The 22,995-nt window shown below is 42.3% G+C and overlaps 1 protein-coding gene across 1 annotated transcript in view; it reads right to left on the reverse strand.

Annotated features, from left to right (window-relative positions):
* The window catches only part of ARHGEF3 (Rho guanine nucleotide exchange factor 3), a 280,046-nt gene that overhangs the window by 201,253 nt on the left and 55,798 nt on the right, over nucleotides 1-22,995 (reverse strand). The window contains exon 3 of the mRNA XM_029917716.1: nucleotides 2,301-2,367. Coding sequence (XP_029773576.1) covers nucleotides 2,301-2,367 — 67 coding nt within the window. The remainder of the gene's footprint in view (nucleotides 1-2,300; nucleotides 2,368-22,995) is intronic.

Below are 22,995 nucleotides of genomic sequence, written 5' to 3' on the forward strand. Positions count from 1 at the left end.
GCCCCATGGGCCAGAAATCAAAGCAAGGACAAGGGACCAAAATAAACACCACAGCTGGGGTGCCTGGGTGGCTCAGTTAAGTGCTGACTATTGATTTTGGCTTAGGTCATGATCTCATGGTTAGTGGGTTCAAGCCCAGCATTGGGCTCTGGGCTGACAGCTCAGAGCCTGGAGCCTGCTTCAGATTCTGTGTTTCCCTCTCTCTCTGCCCCTCCCCCACTTGTACTCTGTCTCTCTCTGTCTCTCAGAAATGAATAAACGTTTAAAAAAAAGATTCTGTCACCTATTTGGTTGCAATTAGCCAAGGACAGTTTGTTTGTTTGTTCTTCTGCAGTGATTCCCTAATTTTAAATATTACCATGCAAGGGTGAGGGTTTCAAAGGGTAACTTAAACCAAGTGTGTACCTAACAGGTTCCTTTGAGCAGCAATTTCTATAAAACAGAATTGTGCTCAAAAATTTACAAAGCATTTTTCAAGGGAAAACATTTAAGAGGTCTTATGGCCAAAGGTAAGGCAATCAACTGTTCCAGTTTGCCTGGGACTTCCAGTGCCAGACCCAGGGCAATGGCAGGCAAACTTGGGTTGGTCACCCTAGGTGTACCCCAGTATTTGACTAGTGACAGTGCTGAATCAGAAGGAAGGGTAGGGTGTGCTGAAGGGAGGCCAGAGAGGGAGGGAAAATAAATGCCTTCAGAAAAGGCTAACTTGCTCATTGAAGGTCCAATTTCTCTATAGTTCAAATTGACAATAAATGTCAACTATTCCAAAGTGTGTACAAACTATCTTTTCAACAAAGGATTTATTGGCAATGACTTTGGGAAATGTCACCAACTCCATCAACTCTCCTTAATGTAGTCTCCAAGCACCGCAACACATCAAAGGCTCTGAGAAGTTTTGCAGTGGTGAACATATTTAATTAGGTGCTCTCAGCATCGTCCAAGGTTATTTGACCACACAAGTTTTTTTTCCACCTGATGGTTATGATCATCCAACTGAACACTCTTGGAGAAATGGGGACCTTACCCACAAAACCATAAACAACTCAGGAGACATACGGCTTACATTCAGGAAGACCTGCACATCTACTTAAGAGGTCAATGCATTTCTCTTTGTACTCAGTGAAAAGCATATTATACACTTAGTTAAAATACTGCCATGATCAATATTTATTTTCAATAAGACACTTGGGGAAAATGGCTGAGAGCTATGTAGGGTACTAAAGGTGAACTGAACTGGTAAAAAAACAGTGCTGAAAAGACCAAAGATGTGACCTTGAAACACAATCTGAAGTCAATTTTGTGTCTGATGGATGTGAAAGATTTGTTTATACATTCAATAAATTAATTAAGCATGTATGTGCTGGGTCCAGAGAGATAGCAGTGAACAAGAGAGAATGACAAGGTCTCTCCACACCTGATGCTTAGCGCTTCCAATCCTATGTTTTAGTAAGCACTAACAATCTTATCCCTTCAATGAGATGAAAGTGCAGGAGTTTATAGGAGGTGCCTCAGCTCCTGTCTTCCCACAGGAGGTGATGTCAAGACTTAGACCCTAGGGATGAAGTGGGTGAGCCAGCTTCAGTGTGTGTAGGAGTGCGGGGCTGGACAGCACAGGCAGTGCTCTAGGCAGAAGAAACAACACATGCAAAGGCTAGGTGGTGAAACAGAGCTCTGAGCATTCTTTACACATGCCAGGGTCTTCTTCCTTAGGTCAGAGCTAGAATTCATTTTAGCACACAGCAGGTTTCCATATGCTTTAATAATATTATTATTATTATGTTAAGGAAGAGAACTTCAAATCAAGAGGAGGTTAGATCTGGCCCTTTCTACACTTCTAAGGGTCTATGGCTTTATGACTGGAAGATTTTTATGATTTCCCTTAAAATCTCTTTAGAGCTTACAGGCTTCTCCTTCTGGAAAACAAAGCTCCCCGTGAAGTCATAAATCTACATATTAATAGACTGTACATTTCCGATTTCTTTCATCTTCATTGTGCACTGGGCCCCTCCAGGTTCCCAAGAAAATGGGCACAATGTCCCCGTCATCAACCCTGACTTGGCTACTTCACCAGGTGCTTCCCATAGCCCAAGACCTTCCAGGGCAAACAGACATCGGCAGGCACTTACTGGGCCACTCACATTTCTTAATTAAGCCACTGATATGACCTTGATTCCTCCAAGTGCTAAAACCCAGCTTTCTTGGCAAAGCCCAATTAGGAAAGCCGCCCCCAACAGCATCCTCTCTGGAGCAGCCAGAATAGGGTACAGAGCAGCAGGGACCCCTCCCGGGGAAACACTTACCCCTCGGAAATTCCAGGCTCTAGGGGAGGGGAACATAGGGAAGCTGTTTTGCAGAAGCCGCCTAGGCCTAGAGGAGGAGAAAAGACAAGACAATGTGTTTCATTACTCACGGGTTAGATACTCAGAGGAAATCACCCACTTTCGATGTAGCTTTATCAGAAAGAGAGAGATGCTTGAAGAAACAGCTCAGGCAAACTCAGCAGCCAGGCTTTTTACAGCTGGGCAATCCTTAGCAGCCAGACACACTCTAAACTCCTTCCCAGTCTCCCGGGAGGGAAGCTCCAAAGTCCCTTAGAAATAGTCAACCCCTCACCCTTAAAAAAATAAAATCTAATCTAAAATTCAACCTGGATGCAATCAAAAAGTCAGACAAAGCTCCCGATCATGCTCTTCATTTCTCACACACAAACAATTCCCAAAGGGACCCCCCTTCAGGCGGTGTTTACAGCTTCAGGTAAGCCTGGAACTCTCCCCGATGCAGGGCACACCTGAGCTCCAGACTTTTAGAGGGATGGTCCTCAGGACATGTAGCTGCTGCCTAACCAGTGGGAACTGGTTTCCTCACCTACTAATCCCTCCACGTGAAGCAATTGCCGCAGATGTGACAGAAGCAGGCTCCAGTGGGGTCAGCACAAGAGTGGGTACACAGTACAGGGACAAACAACAGCGGTGTGGCTGGGCAGCTCCAGGCACACCAGGAACACCTTATTTCTGTCCTGAAGAGAGAATCCAATGTTGTAGCTGCCAACACACCGATGGGGACACCTTTTACAATGTATTTGTGGAGTAATAAGTTACTCCTCCCCAAAAATGTTGTCTGTCAATATGGAAATTCAAATTTCATATTTGCTTGAAGTGCCACCTCACTGCAAAGCATCCCTGAGAGAGGTCCATCTTGGACGTTCCCTGGGGTTTTAGTCACTAATGTACCAAAGGGGTGGTGTTGGTTTTTCACATGACAGTCATCCCTTTAGTTTGGCCTCTGTGTTATAATCAGCAGAAATGCAAGGCAAAAGTGACCACTGCACCCTGCACTGCATCAGACTTGATGGGCAATACCATACGAAAGAGATAAATAAGCAACATGCAAGGTAATTATAACAGCAGCAGCTAATGTCTATTGAGTACTTAAAACAGCACATGCTAACATTTCATAGAGTTAATCCCACTGACTCTCACACTATGAGCTAGGTTGTCATTGGACCCATTTAATAGATAAGAAAACAGAGACCTAGGGATATTAAGTGATGCATACAGGTAAAATCAGGATTTTAATCTCTTGTCTAATCTCAGATCTCATGGTGTTTTACTAGCTGTGTGACCCTGAGCACAAGGTTTCATATTCCTATGTGCTAACCAGGAGAAATAATACCCAGTACGTGGTCAAAACGAGATGAGGTTCTGAATCCAGTTCTATCACTGCTAAGTTCTAAAGATGTCAGCACAGAGCCCCTCCCCCTCCTCCCAACGAAGAACAGCTTTCGACCAGGGACACAGGACCGACACAGAAAAGCTGGGACAACTCACCAAAACAGATGGGAACTCCCACCTGCTGTATCTTTATATCCAGCCCCATTTCTGCCTCACCCTCCTCCTCACCCACACGTACAACAATAAAAACCCAGGCTAATAACATCTCAAGACAAACAGAACATGTGGGTGGTTATTTAGATTTAATACTCTTCTCTATTAAGTGACATGTTGGTCTAAGTTCTTCTAAAAAAGCATTTCTCCTTTTGGGGAAAAAAAAACCCTTAGAATTTAACAAAACAATTCCCTGGATACTGCTCCCTCCTCTCCTGGGTCATAATTGGGCTTTGCTTTCCTAATTATTTGATGAGCTTCACTGCTTCCAAAGCAACAACGTATACCAGAACATTGTGAGTGAATGCTCCCCTGTTTTATATGGTCCACAGAAAATTATGATCACAGCAATCAGCAGTGATTATTGTGCCAGAGATGTGTCAGGGACTGTGCTAAGCACTTTGCCTACATAATCTAAGTCTCATAGGAAGATAGGCTGTTATATTATGCTGCTAATATATGACATACAAATAGTGTTATAATGGTCCCACACGGTATAGTATTGTATTCATATGAATATATAATACAAAACATATTATAATGGCATTATATGCTTACTTTAAAAATAGTTTTTTAATTTATTTAAAGTAAGCTCTACACCCAAAGTGGGGCTTGGCCCCAAGATCAAGAGTCACATGCTCTACTGACTGAGCCAGCCAAGCACCTAGCTTTATATACTTTTAAATAAGTAATATAACTTTGGGGGTGCCTGGGTGGTTCAGTTGGTTAAGTGTCCAACTCTTGGTCTTGGCTCAGGTCATGATCTCATGGTTTGTGGGATCAAGCCCTACACTGGGGTCTATGCTAACAACACAGAGCCTGCTTGTGATTCTCTCTGCTCTTCCCTTATGTGCACTCTCTCTTTCAAAATAAAAAAATAAAAATTTAAAAATAATATAATTTTGTATCATAACATATTGTCATATAATATTATGGTATAATGGGAGATATTATTATTATCCCATTTTACAGATGAGATAAACTGACATGCAGAGAGGTTAAACCACATGTCAGAAGTCACACAGCAGGTAGGTTGCCACATTGGGATTCATAACCAGTGTGTCTGACTCTAGATTCAGAGGATGTAGATCCTCTCATATAGAAAGAAGCCCACCAAATAGGGCAGAGCATGCTTCTGGAAGAATGCAGCCTGGAGGTTTCTTGAGGGAGGGACCAGCTTAGTAGGACCCCAAACTTAGAAGCTTCATAGGCAAAGCAAAAGATCAGAGTGAATCTGTCAATCCAGGGCATTCTTTTTTTATAATTTTTTTTTGAGAGACAGAGCGAAACAGGGTACAAGCAAGGGAGGGACAGAGAGAAAGGGAGACATAGAATCCAAAGCAGAATCCAGGCTCCAAACTGTCAGCACTGATGTGGGGCTCAAACTCACGAACCGTGAGATCATGACCTGAGCCAAAGTCAGATACTTAATTGTCTGAGCCACCCAGGCGCCCCTATTTCTTGTGTTTTAGAAGCAGGTTCTTAGGGTGTCTGGGTGGCTTAGTCAGTTGAGCATCTGACTCTTGATTTTGGCTCAGGTCATGAGCTCACAGTTCGTGAGTTCAAGCCCCCTGTCAGGCTCTCCGCTGACAGTGTGGAGCCTACTTGGGATTCTCTCTGCTTCCCTCTCTGTTCTTCCCCCACTTGTGTATGCCCACTCTCTCTCTCTAAATAAATAAACTTAAAAAATTAATAATAAAAAAAAGGAAGCAAGTTCTTTGCACTGTCAGCAAAAGTCCAAGTGAGAAAATGATACTTGGTTCTCCAGGTCTCCAAAACATAAAGGTACAGCTTCCTGACAGGGCTGGGAGGAGTTATCTATAGTGTGTCCAGTCCTCAGACCCTGGACGTGAGCCAGGCCTGTGCACATGTGGTTAGGAAGCACAGCCCATCCTGCAGATGTTAGGGGGGGCGATGCTGACCAACAAGCATCCACCTCTGCAGAGGGAGGAGGGGGGCAGCTTCTTACCTGGAAGGAAGTTACAACTGAAGGAAAGGTTGGGAAGAAAAGTTAGAAACACTACCCACATGGAGAAATGCCCACAGGAGGAACAAAAAGTCAGGATGCAAGATGCATTTAAGGAATGATCTCAAATTTCAGGGGTGTGTGCATGTGTGGCTGGGATCAAATAGAATAAACTCAGGAGCAATAGGCCTCAGGGTTAGCCACAGAATGTATTTCCCACCACATGGACATGAATACAACTTTTTCCACCACCTTGAGAAGAGGATTAGTGACCATTTCCAGAGCAGCTCCTAAGAGTATGCATTTCAGAAGTGAATACGTAGAGAGCTTTTGCTGCCTTTGCACTCACTATGTGGGGCTCAGAGCCTAGTGTCTGAGGTCTGACCAACTTGGGGCTCCAAGAGTGGCTCCCTCCCCTTCTTGCTGGGGGACTTCAACCAGTCTCCCTACTCTCTACTGTCTCTGAGCCTCCATTTTCTCATCTGTAAAATGGTGACAATAATCTCTCCTCACAAAATTGAAGCATTAAATTAATGTACTATATAAAATATTTGGCAGAGAATCTGGTACTTCTTAAATACTCAAATCAGCTATTACAGTAGCCCCCTCCTTATGCATGAAGGATATGTTTCATGGCTGGCTCAGTCAGTGGGGCATGTGACTCTTGACCTTGGGGTCATGAGTTTGAGCCCCACATTGGGTGTAGCACTTACTTTAAAAAGAGGTATATTTGGGGGCACCTCACAAATCGTGAGCCAAAATCAATAGTCGGATGCTTAACCAATTGAGCCATCCAGGTGCCCCCAAAATTTTAATGTCTTAATTCTCAACCAAGGGCATCTTGGCTAATAAGACTTTCCTTTTATTTCTTTTCTTTTGTTTTACTTCTCTCTATCTGTGAAGACAGCTGTAGCAATATAGGAAAGCCAAACGGCTACTTTTTGTAAGAGATATGAGGGCAGACTATGGTCCCACCTCTGCCAGGCATTCTTATTCTGGTTGGACCATTTAAGATAGTGACAGTCTCAGGTAAATGTCTGTGTAATTCTGGCCATGGTGATTAAGGATGGACTGGCAGGTGGTTAGCCGGGTGAAAGAAGACCCAATTCTCTGTGGAGAAGCTCACTGTGAAGAGGTCATTTGCCCACTGGAAAGCTCATCACTTAGGCTTGACTCTTTTTTTTTTTAATTTTTTTAATGTTTACTTATTTTTGAGAGGCAGAGACAGACACAGCGTGAGTAGGGGAGGGGCAGAGAGAGACAGGGAGGCAGAGTTTGAAGCAGGCTCCAGGCTCTGAGCTGTCAGCACAGAGCCGGACATGGGGCTCTAACTCACAAACCATGAGATCATGACCTGAGCCAAAGGTGGATGCTTAACCGACAGAGTGTGCCAGGCGCCTCTAGGCTCAACTCTTAAAGACGAAGGCACCACCTGTAACATGTTTCCATAGCTCATAGGCCACACTCAGCTTCATGCTACTCATGCCATGGCTGCAACTCCAACTCTTACTTTCCTGATAAAATATGGGGGGAAAGGATCACAGAACCTCAAAATAGGAACTGGTACAAACACTCGGCACTGTTAGTGCAACAGTCTGGTCGAGAATGCACCCTAAAAGAGAGCAGCCTTCCCCCTATAGAGAAGGGGTCTGTGTCCAATCATAAGGCCTCACATATTAATTTCTCTCCAAACCTTAAAGAACACCTTCCTAGGGCAGGCACAGGAGCAGACATTAGAGATATAGCAGTGAGCAGCATGGATCCAGTGTCTGCAAAGGGAGTGAGAGAGAGTGTGTGAGAGAGAGAGAACAACATAGTAAGTCTTAAAGAAAAATAAAAAAGTGGTAATAGGGAGAGCCAAGAAGGCTCAACCAACATTTGAGGAGCTAGACAGACCTCCCAGAGGAAATGAGGTCTCCCTGTCACCTGCCAGAAGTGAGGGACTCAACCAGGTGATAAGAGAAGGAGTAGCAGGCCAGGCAACAGGAAGAGCAAGCAAAAATTGTGGGAGGTCGAAATTTGCAAAAATTACCTAAATAGACAAAACTGGCAGAACTAATTGCTAAAGTTAAGAGCCAAGAGTAAAGATGTAGAAGAGAGACAGTGTATTTGAAAAACTGGAAGCTGAGTATGACCACTGAAACATGTCAATAAAGAAACAGATTATTAAATGAAGCTATATTCATTCTTTACAATGGAAGACCACGTAGGACTATATATCAATGAAAAGTCTCAAAAAAAAAAAGAAAGAAAATCCAAGTTGCAGGAGATATGCATAAAATGATACAATATAGAATACTATTTAGAATCTCACAAAATAATACTCTGTTGTTTTGGCCACATATGTATATAGTAAAAATGTAAGACTACAGATGAAAAGGTTTTTTTTTTTTCAAGTATATTTATTTGAGAGAGAGAGGGAGAGAGTGCTTCTACACACACACACACACACACACACACACACACACACACACACACACACGAGTGGGGGAGGGGCAGAAAGAAAGAGAGAGAGAGAATCCCAAGCAGGCTCCATGCTGTCAGCACAGAGCCCGATTTGGAGCTCAAACACACAAATCATGAGATCATAACCTGAGCTGAAACCAAGAGTTGAACACTTAACCAAGCCACCCAGGTGCCCCTGAAAAGGTTTTACCAACTGCAAAAAATGGTTCCCTCTGGGGACTGAGAGGAAAAGGAACTACAGTGGGGCCCGTATAAGGCTTCTTCACTACCTGTAATGTTTCATTTATTTACATAAAAATTCTGAAGCTAATAGGGCAAAAAGGTGTTTATTAAATCTAAATGGTAGATATAGGTATGAATATTATAATAGCCTATATTTTGTTAGGTGGGTGAAATAGATTATAATTAATAAAACGAATGAATAAATTCTGGCACAGCCATATAATACATCTATTACAATAGTGAGGTGTGAGGGGCACCTGGATGGCTCAGTCAGTTAAGCATTTGACTCTTGATTTCAGCTCACGTCATGATCCTACAGTTCATGAGTTCGAGCTCCGCATCAGGCTCTGTGCTCACAGCACGGAGTGTGTTTAGGATCCTCTGTCTCCCTCTCCCTGCCCCTCCCCCCTCTCAAAAATAAATAAATGTTTTTTAAAAAACTTTTTCTATAACAATGAGGTATACTTACTCCATCACCAGCAAAGACGATAAAATACAGTTTGTGAAAAAGAGCAGGGTAACATATAAATCCGTTTACGTTTATTCACACTCACATGTACAGAATCAGCTATGTGTATGCCAAAGGTGTGCCTGATTGTTGACAATGATTGATGATGTATTCAGCTTGGGTCGGGGATGGGAAGCATAAATGCGGACATCATCTTTATTTATGTATTTTTAAATCTTTACTACAGAAACATAGTATGTAACACGAGTCATAATAATGTTTAGTAAAAGGCCTTAACAGGTAGGGAAGGAGGCAGAGAGGTATGAGATGAGGCTGAACAGGCGGAGACTTAAAGGCTAAGGTTGGGGGGTTGGTCATGGGGTGATGGGGCCCCCACTGAAGCTACATGAATGGCATGGGATTTGCCTTTAGAAAGATCCCTCTGGCTAGAGGGAAGAGGAGAAGCCGAGGGGTCCGAATGAAGGCAGAGACCAGCAGGGAGGCTACTGCAGGCATCTGGATCCACGATGGCCTCTCTCATTGGGGCACTTTCAAGATTCTGAAGGCACAGAAGTCATAAGTGTCCATTCAGACTGATTTTTCCCATTTTCTATCCCTCCACCAGCTGTTTTTTAGAAGAGCACTGTCCAACAGAAATATCATGCAGGCCACGCACGTAATTTTAAATTCTCTATTAGTCACATTAAAACAGTAAACAGAAATAGGCAAGTTTAGTTTTAATAATATAGTTTATTTAACCAAATATATCCAGATACTATTACCAGTTCAACATGTAATAGAAAAAAAATTAGATATTTTACATTTTTTCATGTCTTCAAAATCCAATGAGTATTTTACTCTTAAATCAATCTTTTTTTAATGTTTATTTATTTTTCAGAGAGAGAGAGTGTGCACACAAATAGGGGGAAGGGTAGAGAGAGGGGGAGACAGAGGATCTGAAGCAGACCCCTTGCTGACAGCAGAGAGCCTGATGCAGGTTTCAAACTTATGAACTTTGAGATCATGACCTGAGCCAAAGGTGGACACTTAACTGAATGAGCCACCCAGGCACCTCTACTCTTACATCAATCCTAATTGGCACTAGACATGTTTCAAGTGCTCAGTAGCCATATGTGGCATGTGTCTATCATATTGGACAGCACAGGTATAGAACAATAACACATGTAATTTCAAAGAGCCTCAGACTTTGAAAAGCCACAGCTCTATGTCTCAGCAGTTAGTGACTAACCAAAAGGTATAAATTTATTCCCTTTTGAAAAGTGAGACACTCCCCAGAATTTTAGTATTCATCTGAATTCAGAAAAATTCAGAAGAAAAAATATTTCCTGGAGCACCTGGCTGGTTCAGTCGGTTAAGCGTCCAACTTCGGCTCAGGTCATGATCTCATGACTCATGGGTTCGAGCCCCACATCAGGCTCTATGCTGAAAGCTCAGAGCCTGGAGCCTGTTTCAGATTCTGTGTCTCCCTCTCTCTCTTTCTGCCCCTCCCTTGCTTGCATTCTCTCTCTCTCCGTCTCAAAAATAAGTAAACATTAAAAAAATTTTTTTAAAAAGAAAAAAAGAAAAAATATTTCGCAAAGGCTTTAGAGACATAGTCTCTGGAAACATTACAGGAAATTATCTTCAGGTTATATCTTTACTTGAATAGATCAACATATGAAAAATTTCCCAAATTATCCCAAACAAATGTTTATGATCTGGTCCTAAATAATATAGAACTACTCTAATATAACTAATTCCAGAATGAACTAAAAAGAAGACATTGAAATGACTTTTTTCAAACTCATAAAATGACTATATGTGTATTTTCCCTTATGTGAAATGTTTGTTCAGGTCATTTACCCATTTATATAAAGGGATGCTCTTTTTTTATTGATATGTAAGGGCTCTTTCTAGATTCAGAAGACAGCATATGGCGAAGTGTCTAATACATGCCTGGTACTCTAGTAACCATATTAAAAAGGTATATATTAAATTCCATCAACTGATGAATGAAAATGGATAAACAAAAAGTGTATATGCCTGCAATGGGATGTTATTCAAAAGAATGAATGTCCTGCTAGGACATGGAGCCACCTTGAATACCTTATGCAAAGTGAAAGAAGCCAGACATAAAAGGCCACATTGTGTATGATTCCATTTATATGAAATACCCAGAATAGGCAAATCCGGAGTCGGAAAGCAGACTAGTGGTGGCCAAGGACTGGTGGAAAGAGAGCAAGTAGGAGGTGACTGCTTAATGGTACACAATTTTCTTTTGGGGTGGCGAAACTGTTCTGAAATTAGGTAGTGGTGATGGACGCACAATCCTGTATATGTACTTAATATCAGTGAATTATGATACACCTAAAATGGTTAAGATGGTAAATATGTATATTTTACCACAATTATTTTTATTTTATGTTTTTAAAAATTTATTTTTGAGAGACAGAGAGAGACAGTGCAAGCAGAGGAGGGTCAGAGAGAGAGGGAGACACAGAATCGGAAGCAGGCTTCAGGCTCTGAGCTAGCTGTTAGCACAGAGCCTGATGTGGGGCTCGAACCCACAAACCATGAGATCATGACCTGAGCCAAAGCCGGATGCTTAACTGACTGAGCCACCCAGACGCCCCTACCACAACTTTTTTAATTAGGCAATTTGGATTTATATTTTATTTTTTTAATAAAGAGGTATCCTTTGAGTAAATACCTACTAGTGTAATTGCTGAATCATAGGGTAGTTCTATTTTTACCTTTTTGAGAACCTCTATGCTGTTTTGCAGAGTGGCTGCACCACTTTGCAATCCCACCAGCAGTGTAAAAGGGTTCCCTTTTCTCCATATCCTCACCAACATCTGTTGTTTCTTGCGTTGTTGATTTTAGCCATTCTAACAGGTGTGAGGTGATATTTCATTGTAGTTTTGATTTGTATTTCCCTGGTGATCAGTGATGTTGAGCATGTTTTCATGTATCTCTACCCAAAGAATACAAATATACTAATTCAAAGGGATACATGCACCCCACTGTTTATAGCAGCATTATCTAAATAACCAAGTTATGGAACAGACCAAGTGTCCATCAAATGGATAAAGATGATGTGGTAATAATATAAAGTGAAATATTACTTAGCCATAAAAAAGAATGAAATCTTGCCATTTACAATGGCATGGATGGAGCTAGAAAGTACTCTGCTAAGTGAAATAAGTTAGTAAGAGAGATACATTTGGTTTCACCCATATGCAGAATTTAAGAAATTCTTAAATAAATGAGCAAAGGGTAGGGGGGAGAGAGGCAAACCAAGAAACAGACTCTTAACTACAGAGAACAAATTGGATGTTTACCAGAGGATAGGTGGGTGGGGGGATGGGTGAAATTAATGATGAGGATTAAGGAGTAGACAAGTAGACCTGTCACAGTGAGCACAGGGTGTTACATGGAAGTGCTGAATTGCTATATTGAACACCTGAAACTAATATTACACTGTATGTTAACTAACAGAAATTTAAATTAAAACTTTTATAAAAGGGAAAAAACCCTGTAAATTTCACTGCTTAAAAAAATTAAAAATAGTGAGGTAAAATATAGGTAATTTTCAGGCAAAATAAAACATACATATCTAATGGAAAAAATCCTCATAAAATAATAATGCAAAATAAAATACTATTAACTATTCCAGAAGTGGGAATTATTATGTAAATAAAAGCCAGGAGAGTAAACGTTCTGTGCAGCCTTGGAATTGACAAAAATGGCTTAGATGTGAAGTTTTATCAGTACTTGTGAGAAATCCGCCCTACAAGTCCCTGTTTCGGAGACACATATTATGTCAGTCCTTCAACCATGATAAAATTCCCACCCTCTGGCTTTCTCCGCTTCCTCTCGTTCTCCACACATGGCTCTGGCTCTCTTGTTCTCCATGCCTCTCCCAACACCGGTTCCATCCTCTGCTCCCACCTCATGAGGCATTCTGCTGCATTTCTCTTTCGCCCCTGAGCTTCCTACAAAGCTTTTATCTCCAGAAAAGCCATTCATGAGTGCAGTATTCCAGAAAAAGAACCGTCAAAGGTAAATTTCACTAATTCCCAAGAAGTGCAGTGAAGCAGTGGTTTGGTTGCAGCAGTGACAAGTGCCTCTGCTTGGAGCCAGCTCTGCCATTCATGAGCTGTGTGACATGAGACAAGTGACTTACCCAATCTGTTCCCTACTTCCTCCATCTGTAAAATGAAGGTAATAACAATATTCCCTTATAGAGTTGCTGTGAGGATCAAATGAGTTAATATATGTAAAGCTCTTGGCACATGGTGCACAGAAGGTGTACTTTAAGAGCCCGCTTATGGGCTATGAGCTCAGGGACCAGGGACAATGTTATTTGGGTTCACTGCAAATACTTGGAGCTAACATTTATTAAGCTCTCAGTGTGAGCCAGATAGTATGCAAAGCACTGTACAGGAATTATTAGCATGCTCCTCCTAAGAACCCTATGAAGTCTGTCTCACCATGTCCATTTTCCAGTTGGAAACTGAGGCTTAGGGAAGTTTGGGAGCAGAAACCAGATGGTAAGGGTCTTATAGACTACTGCAAGTCTTCTGGATTTTAAGCTGAGTGATATGGGAGGTTACAGGAAGATTTTGGGCAGAGAAAAAACATGATCTATCTATTAAAAGGACTGCTCTCAATGCTGTGTAGAGAGAACAGCTGTAGGGGCAAGACAGCGAGGAGGGAGATAATGAGGAAGTGCCTTTGCTAGTGGGAGGAGGGAGAAGACCTTTGGGAAGAGCAGACGGGGAAACAAAAGTCAAGGGCAGACAGATCATCTGAATTGGTATGGATCTCCATTGGTAGGGAGATTAGAGTGAGCCATCGAATATAAGAAACTAGAGAATATATTCAAGAAGCATCAGCCTTTAGACTGAGGAGGAGCCCCACTTCAGTGAGGGAAGCACCAAGGAGAGGAGTATTCGAGAAGCCAGGGAAGAAAGGGTTTCAGGGAGGGAGTGCTCAACTACATTACTAAGTAGGGGATAGAGAAATGCCTACTGAATTCAGCAAAGCAGGTGTGCCTGGTGACTTGACAGGATAAAGTGAGTGGAGTTGGGGACAGAGCTGAGAGGGGCTTGTCTAAAGATTACCTAAAAGCAATGTCTGTAAAAAAACTAAGTTGACAGTTTTCTTAGGTGTTGGCCAGTCCACTGAAGTCATTAAAATATGAGCTCCCCAAGAACAAGCACTTCATCTGTCTTTTGAACATTTTATTCCTAACCTCTGGGCACCCGGTACATGATGGATGCTCAATAAATATTTGCAAGACTTTTTTGAAATTTCTTGATAACTCAAGCCAAACAGTACAGATGAACAGGAACTTTGCGTCCCTAACAGAATGGTATGGAAGACAGTGAGGAAATGCACACACGAATTATCCCAAGATGCAATGTTCACATTCCCTTCCCTTGCTAAAGAAACTGGAATTAATACTACTTGGCATTTATTCAGCATGAAAATAACCTGTTTTCCAGTGACTCTTCTCACTGGCTTTCATATCTGTATCATCAGTGGATTGAATGGTTTCTCACTGGCAACACCAAATCTTCACATTCAAGCTAATTGTAAGCTGGTGTAATTAGCAGAAATTACAGAATATTTTTAAAGGGATGTTTTGTAACAGAGGTCTTTTGGAAATCCAATTTAGGAAAATTATTTTTTTTCATGTCCTCAAAGTGCTGACCTGCAGATGATATTTCAAAAGCGTTTAGGGGTCACTTTTAAAAGCAAGGGGATCATTCTCCCTCTCCCCTCCTGCATCCATCTGAATAATGGCACATTTTCAATGGGAAAGTCTTCATTACATCCTAAGGAAATCCACATCCTGCACCTCCAGGTCACAGGCCAGCGGAGAGCAACCTCGCGTCCCTCCGGAAAGGATAATTAGTTTTCTACCCTTTAATCAAGGAGCAGCAGATTGTTGTTTTTCTAAGGTTTTGCCTGGGGAGAGCTTGTTCTTTCCTGAATGTGTGTTTTTCTTACCAGGACTCCCTGTACGTACCCAACCTTCCCATGAGCCACCACTGAGAGGCACTCCCCCAGCCTCATCTGAAACAAAAAACTGAAGCTCTCCACTGACGACAGCTTCCAGCCCCTCAACTCCACAGATGTGGGATTAGGTCATGGTCATCACAATTTACCAGCACCAATGAGCTTTTGCTTATCGCCCAAGAGAATCATCAGTCTCTCTGTCATGGAGGTCATGTTTTTAAGGGTTTACTTCAAAAAAAGTAATAAATGTTAATCCTGTGCCAGACACTATTCTAAGTGCTTAATGAATATTAACTCATTTAACCCCAAAACAATTTTATAAGTAAGTACTTTCATTATTCCCACTTTACAGATGAGGAAACCAAAGCTCAGAGAGGTTAACTGACTTATCCAAAATCACACAACTAATAGATGGCAGAGCCAAGATTCAAACCCAGGTGGTCTGGCCCCAGAGAACAGAGAAACAGATATTAAAACCATTGCAGAAGCAGTGACAACTGAGAAAAGAAGATGGAGACCGAATTGCTTCCTATGTACAAGGCCCAGATCCAATGTTACTGGTTGGTTCCTCTTTACATAAAGTGCAACTGGACTTTAAAATCCTCTTCCTCCTTCTCCTCATCAGAGATTATTATGTGTATTATGTGTTGGTTTTCTACATCTACAAATAAAACTCCATGCAGATTCACCAGTATATTTTTACTGTGTGCATGTTACTTTGATAAAAGTATGATTTTAGTTTTAGTTTTTTTTAATGGCTAAGTATTCCATGTTTTTAAAGGGATTTGAATCAAATAAACAGCGCTCAGAAGGCTTTTTTTTTTTAAAGCTACCCTGAACTCTCTTTCTAATTTTTGTCTTAAAAAGAAAGTAAGAAAAGTCTTTGGAATTGTTCTGTCAAACTGTATATAAATCAGAAACAAAGAGGAAGGAGATAAACTCATGTTTTTCAAATCCTGAAAAGCTCTAACTCAAAAATTATATTTACTGCCACCCTCACAGAATTTTTTTTTTTTGCCCAGCATGGGGTTAGAAGACAGTCTTCACACTTTATTCAATAATATATTGATCAGAAGCTAATAAATCAGTATGTAGGTGGCCCAATACCTCCAAAATGAAAATCACAATCCTAAAAATTAGGATTCAGAAATAGGCATCTCTAACAACTGTTCTGTTGATTCTAACACAGTTAAAAACACCAAAATTCTTAAATTAACCAGCATTGCTTAAAGCAGTTTATTGACTTTCTGATACAGGACCTACCACAGTCTCCAAGGTAATTAGAAGCTCCATAAATGCTGTTTTTGGCAGTGACTGGGGCCACACATAAAAACATGTTTATTCCCAAACTGTCAGTGAAATACGGTGGTGGGGGTGGGACCACGTCAGACTTGTTATAGCATATGTGGAGAAAAAAGGAAAGGCAATGCCAAGGGCACCATTCAAACTGAGATTACTTTGTCACTTTGACAAACAGCAAGCCACCCCCAAAATTCTGGGTAAGAAAGAGTAATTCTGAACAAGACAATTACTCAGAGTAAGAGAAATTCTGAGTAAGATGGTAATATTATTATTTTAACAAAAATAAAAATAATATTATTAGTGCTGTGTTCATTATGTGGATTAATCCATTTAATTTTCATGGGGGCCCTGAAAATAAGGGCCATAATAGAAGAAGGCTCTGAGAAGTTAGACTTGGAAATGCTCCATGGTACTAAATGAATGTCAGAGCCATTACAGCCTAATTCCAAGGTGCCTGCTCTTGGCCCCAGAGTCCTGCTAAATTGTCTAAGGGATTTTCTGGCCACCTAATCCACAAAAGCCACAAACTGGAGAGAGAAAAAATTAACCATGTTGATCAGTTATGTGCTATTTATCAAATATTTCTATCCAATGTGGTCCCACTGCACAAGACAGAGCAAGCCCCAGGGTGGCTGGTCTCCCAGCTCACCAGCTGGGCTCCAGTGGGAACAGGGCTGGTACTTGCATCAGCGTTGCCATAGCTGCCACCATGGCAACCGCCCACTATCGCCCAGGCAAAGATGCTTCCCCACTCTTGGGAGCCCTGCTGTAGGGATGCGGTCAGTAGAAACTCATCTTTTTACCTGCTCCTCAAGTTGCTCAACCCTTTATAAGACTGAGAACCAATCCGGGGTTCCCCAGGTCCCTGCTTGCATTTGGACCAGACTAATATGTATAAAGGCAAGAGGGAGGTGGGGTTCATGGAGAGGTTGTCCAGAACTGAAGAGCAGGTAGTTAACCTCTTAAGGGTCCTCCACACCTGGCAGAGCTGAGTCTGAGTTCTGGTTATGAAACTTGCTACCTGGGGATGCTAAGTAAATCGCTTGGCCTCTAGGAACCCAAGTTTTAGAATATGAAAAACAAGGATAATGTTAGATTTTACATTTTATAGAATAGTTGTGAGAAATACGTAAACCCAAGTTGTAAAGGATATACAGAGTAAATGCTGGCTATTATTAATTATTATCACCAATTCAGTGGTGCTGATGCTGGTGCTGGAAGAAGCTCAGGAACCCCTCAACCTCTCACTACTGCCTTGACACCACAGGAGCCTGACATTCAAAACAAAAAGAACTCTTGTCTACAGCACAGAGGCTCTGACTCAAGGGCCAAACAAGGCCAGCAGACGGCACAGTCCACACCCACCCCACTGAGGCAGGGACACATGATGGTGGTCGGTGGGGTCCCCAAATTCAGTAATCTTCCCTCTGGGCAACATAGCTTCTCCCAAAAGATTGATTTACCAAAACAAGCCTACTAACTTTATTCAGCAAAAAATGCCAAGTAGAAAAACACCTTTTAAGATACTGAATCGATGTATGAACCTTCAGAAATCTTTAAGGCCAAATGATGGTTCAAAATTTTCTAGGAAATTCTGAAAAAATAATGTCCACCCTGTTGGCAGTGGTGATTTCTCAGGGTTAGGACTGATCCAAGGTGCTTGTCTTTGCTATGTCTCACATTCATACACTGTCTCAAGTTCTATATGTATACATTAATTTTATAATTAAAAAAAGAATACCTTTTATTAAAAAGCTGAAATGCTTTGTAATAGTCAATAAACAAATGAAAAATGTTCACCTTCCTTAGTAACTAGCAAAATGGGAATTTAAATAAGAGAATGTTTGCCTTTCAAATTGGTGATTTTTCTAGGATAATACCCCATTGTGGGCAAGAATATGGAGAAATAGACATTTTGCTTCACAATTGTGAATGTATAAATTTATACAATGTTTCCACAGGGTACTTTAGCAGCAATTTGGCAGCATTTTCCAAGAGCATTAAAATGACCCAGAACTTTACCTTTATAATAATTAATTTGACAAAATAAACCACAAACATAGTGATGAGACTACAACTTTCAGTGTTACTTCAGAGGAAGGAACTAGGCTCAGCACAAACAGCCCATACTAGGGACTAGCTATTGGAAGAGTGCTTTGCAAAGTTCTACATGTTCCTTATGCAAAACACAGGCAAGAAGACTTGCTTATTCCACATTGTGAAAATATGGAATTTTCTGGATTTGGTGCTTTTAATTGTATGCTTCCATCCAGCACTCACTCCATTTTGCAGCTAAGCAAACCAAGACCCAGACCTAGGAAGCAGTTTGCCCCCAAGTGGCTGGGACAGGTTCACAGTCTCTTTGCCTTTGCCTTCTGGGGAAGGAGGGGCAGAATTGTCACCTTCAAGGCCAGACACAGGATCCATGGTGGGGTCAACCAATACTCCAATGCCACAGAGGACCTAGCTGGGGCTAGAGACATTTCTTCAAAGGCCTCTTCCTCCAAAAAGCCACACCCTTTCAAGAGCTCTCAGCCTTATTTCGGTTACCAGGAGAAGCTCAAGAAAAGGATAGATCTGGGGTCTACAAGCAAGGCCCTCTCGCTAACAGTTAAATGACCGCCCTCCAGAGGGATCTGCTCCATGCCAGGTCTGCACGCAGTGCTGGTCATCAGTCACCCGTTCCCCCACAGCAACCCTAAGGCTCAGCGAGGTCAGCTTTCCTGTCTTAAATCACCCAGCTAATCAGGATGTGATCTCCTCTTTATGGGTGCTTTGATTTCATCATCTATAAAATGGAGAGAAAAAAGCAACCACTTCAGAGGGTTGGTTGGGAGGATTAAATGGGCCAATTTATAGAAAGTTCTTAAAACAACCGGACCTACAGGAAGCTCTGTGTAGCTCTTATTATTTTAGGGAGACTGTAAAGCCTGGTGGTTAGAACAAGGATTCTAGAGCCAGTTGCCTAGATTCAAATCCCAGATCCACCGCTTGCTGGCTGTATGACTTTGGGCAAGTTACATAAATCTTTGTGTTTCAGTTCCCCCATCAGAGTAAAGTGACAAGGATAATGATAGTGCCCACCTGAGTTAACATAAATGATCACATTACCTAGCTGAATTAATGTACTTCGAAGAGTTGAGAACAGTGTCTGTCACATAAGTATAATGGGCCTGTCATGTAACAAGCACAACATGTGTTAGCCATTATAAATATGATACCCGTCTGTCTCCTGTTAGCCCACGATGGCACAGGAATGACACCTGCACCACCAATATCAGTTATTCTGGCTGACAAGAGTTGACATGTGTTCTCCTATTTATCATGACAACACTCTTTAAGTAGGTGCTATTATTGTCCAGCTTTACAGATGGGGGAACTGAGGCATAGAGAGCTCAAGTAACTTGCCCCAGGTCACACAGCCGGGAAGCAGCAATACTGCCAGGCTTTGAACCAACCAGTCGGGCCCCAGGGCTCTTGTCCCTCACATTGTATTGCCCAGCCCAACACTCACATATCCAGTACTTCCTATGGAAGGGTGGTACATGGCTTCTAGCTTTGAGATGAGTCATGGCCAAGTCCCCCACCATGCAGCACAGACACCGACCCTGCAGACATCTCATGAACATAAAGGGTAAGTCACACTAGTACAGTCACCAAGGAGCAATCCCTGTCATCCCTCCTTATCTTCGCAGGGAAATACACTGGTACTTGTCTAACTGTAGAGATGAGACATAACCATTAAGACAGGATTCTGAACTGAGACATCTAATCGGTGTCTTGGAAACTCATGCTGATACCCCCACAGCTGGTTTTCCCCAGAGCTGTTGATAGTTGTGTGTTGTTTAAAACATGGCGTGCTCACAAGTTCACGCTGGGAGGTGAAGCCAGGGTAAATCTTCCATAATGTGCCATTCTTGGCTTTGGAGCATGCGCTTTTGTGGCAATGAGTTCATTTCCCATCACCAGACTAAAAAGTTTACAAAGCTTCCTTGCATACATATGGCCAAAGCTGTAGGTGAGTGCAACTAGGAAATGACACAGCTCAAGTGGGGATGAGTTTTATGTCCTCACCCCTCACCACACCACCAGCTTTGTCAGCAATTCATCAAAAGAGCTGGTTGTGGGCAAAAAAACTATCCATGTGTTTGACCAGGAACCATAATCCTATATTGTTCTGAACCCAGTAATTTCATGAAATAGTGTCTGCTTTCCACTAATGAGCCTAAAACTCAAACAAATTAAGAGCTGGACAGCTCCTCAGAGAACCAGCTAGTCACTTGTTTAGACGCTGGAAAACTAAGAGCTGGCTCAAGGTCACATGGTCTGTTGGTGACAAACTGGGATCCTTGACAGTATTGCCATTTGCAGGCTCTTTTCAACCCTGGCAAGTGTTGCCAGAGTGGACGTTTGCTGTTTCTTACTGCCCAGCATTTAGTCCCCTTTCTTTTGCCAATGGTGCCCTGACCTTCTCTTGAGGGACCTCCCTCCCAGCTGATAAACCCTGTGATTCAGGAAGGGCCAACTCTCCCAATATGGGCATGGGATCTGGCTTGGAAGAATGAGACTTTTTGCTGGAGTTAAAGAAAAAGAGACGTAGTCTTCTAGAGCAATATTTGAGTTGATGGGGTTGAAACTTAGAATGGTACAGAACATCTTGGTCAGAGACCCCTCTGAGAAGTAAGCTAATTTGGAGAAAGAATAAGAAATGGAGAGTGATGGATTCTTGCTGACATAGATTAGCCACCTGGATCTAGCCATGCCTAAAGGCAGAACTATCACTGAATTCACCAAATAAGTGAGTCCTTTTCTCTTTTTTAATTTAAGCACATGTGCACTGTATTTCTGTCACATGCAACCAAAAAACCTAAATTTTGTTTCTAAGTTTGTAAAAGGAAGTAAATTACAAAAGGGGAATAATCCCAGTGGACCCTCCACAGGGCCTAACACAGCTCCTGACAGAGTCAGCAAGCAATACATGCATAAAGGAGTGAAACCCCTCCTTCGGGTCTCTTCTCAGCAGGACTCTCCCAGACCACCCTATTGGAATCTGCAGCTTTCCCGGCCTCGCTCTCCCCACTCCTGCCTGTTTCCTATGATGTTTATCACCATCAGACCTATCCTATTATCCGTTCTTGTTGGTTTCCCTTACTCAAATCCTACAAGCATGGGATTTTTGCCTACTTTGTTCACTGCTGTATCCTGGGGGTAGGAGAGTGCTCAAGCCTACAGGTGCTCAGTATATACCTGGTGAGTGAGTGAACGAGGAAATGGAGGATGGAATGAGTGCATAGAGTACACAGAGGATGGTGTCCAGCACATAAAGGCCCCCAGGCCCCCACCTGCTGCCTCAGTCAGCAGCTCCTGGGACCTCTTGGATACAGGTCTTCTTTCCTCTTCTCTGAGCCCATGCTCCAATAGCCGTTCCCACAATCCAGATAACCAGATCGGCCCACACCTGTCCAGACAGCATGAACAACAATTTAAAGGTAAGTAGCCCTTTGGGTTATAAAGATGTTTTCCATTTTTTCTCTGCTTATAATAATATTGTATATCATTATAAATGCATACAAAATAAAAATGTAAGAGGAAACAGTAAAAAAATCATAATTGAACCTCAAAGTTAAAGTTTGGGTGCAAGTCATAAGCAGGCAGACTGCAGACTGCTAATACATACGACCCACAGGATCATATAAAATGATCCCTCTTCCCTGACACGACCCCTATTGGGAGGCATGTTCCCACATTTAAAAAGCTAGAGGATTTCATTGAAAAACCAGGTATTAGCTTCAGTTGAATGTCACAGAAGGCCCATGTTCCCACATATGACAATGGTCATTGGGGGTTGAGTGGCAGATGCCCCTTTCAGGGAGGTATGGGTTCTTGGGGGTCCCTGCCTCTCCCTACTCTGACCCTTGCACTGCCCTGGCCACTGGTTTTAGGTGCCTCCCTGGTCCCTGTCACATGCAGAATTGGTCTCCCCTGGTCTGATGTATATCCTTTCAGACTTTGCGGTGGTCATAAAGCTTTCTAGGAAACCCCTCTGAAAATCTCCCTCTGCCTCCAACAGTGGCCTGAGATGCCACACATAAGGCCCTAATTTCCAGCATCAGAGAACACTGTGTTTGCAGCACTGCAAGCCAGGTCAGGTGCAACGTCTCCTTCTCAGACTGACTATTCAACAACTGACCTGGATGCACGTGAACCCCATACAGAGGGATCCCACAGTCCTGAACACCAGCTGGATGCTTTTTCCATAGGGAAACTCTAAATCCAGTGTTCAAACCAGCCCCCCAACGCAGAGAGGCTCTGTCAGTACAGGGAAGCCACAGAGACGAAACCACCACAGCCCTGGCAGCCTGCAGCCCCAAGTATATTGCCCAGAACCCAACCCTGTTCCTCACAGAAGAGACCCTCAATCCATGAGGGACGGATGGTCAGTAAGTGAACAGACACATGATAGGTAGGTGGGTGGGTATGTTTTAGGGTGGGGATGGAGGAGATGAGCCCCTTAGCTATGATTTCTAATTTGCCAAGGTCATAAGGAAATGATTATATTAAAATAATAAACTGTAAATTATGGTATAAAGTTACACAATGGATAAACTCCGATGACAAAATAAGGAAAGCATTGTAATATTAATAGTGGTAGAACCTTTTTAAAAAATCCCTTTCTGTAT

Source organism: Suricata suricatta, chromosome 12 (genome assembly GCF_006229205.1).
Source record: "Suricata suricatta isolate VVHF042 chromosome 12, meerkat_22Aug2017_6uvM2_HiC, whole genome shotgun sequence".
Lineage (NCBI taxonomy): Eukaryota > Metazoa > Chordata > Mammalia > Carnivora > Herpestidae > Suricata > Suricata suricatta.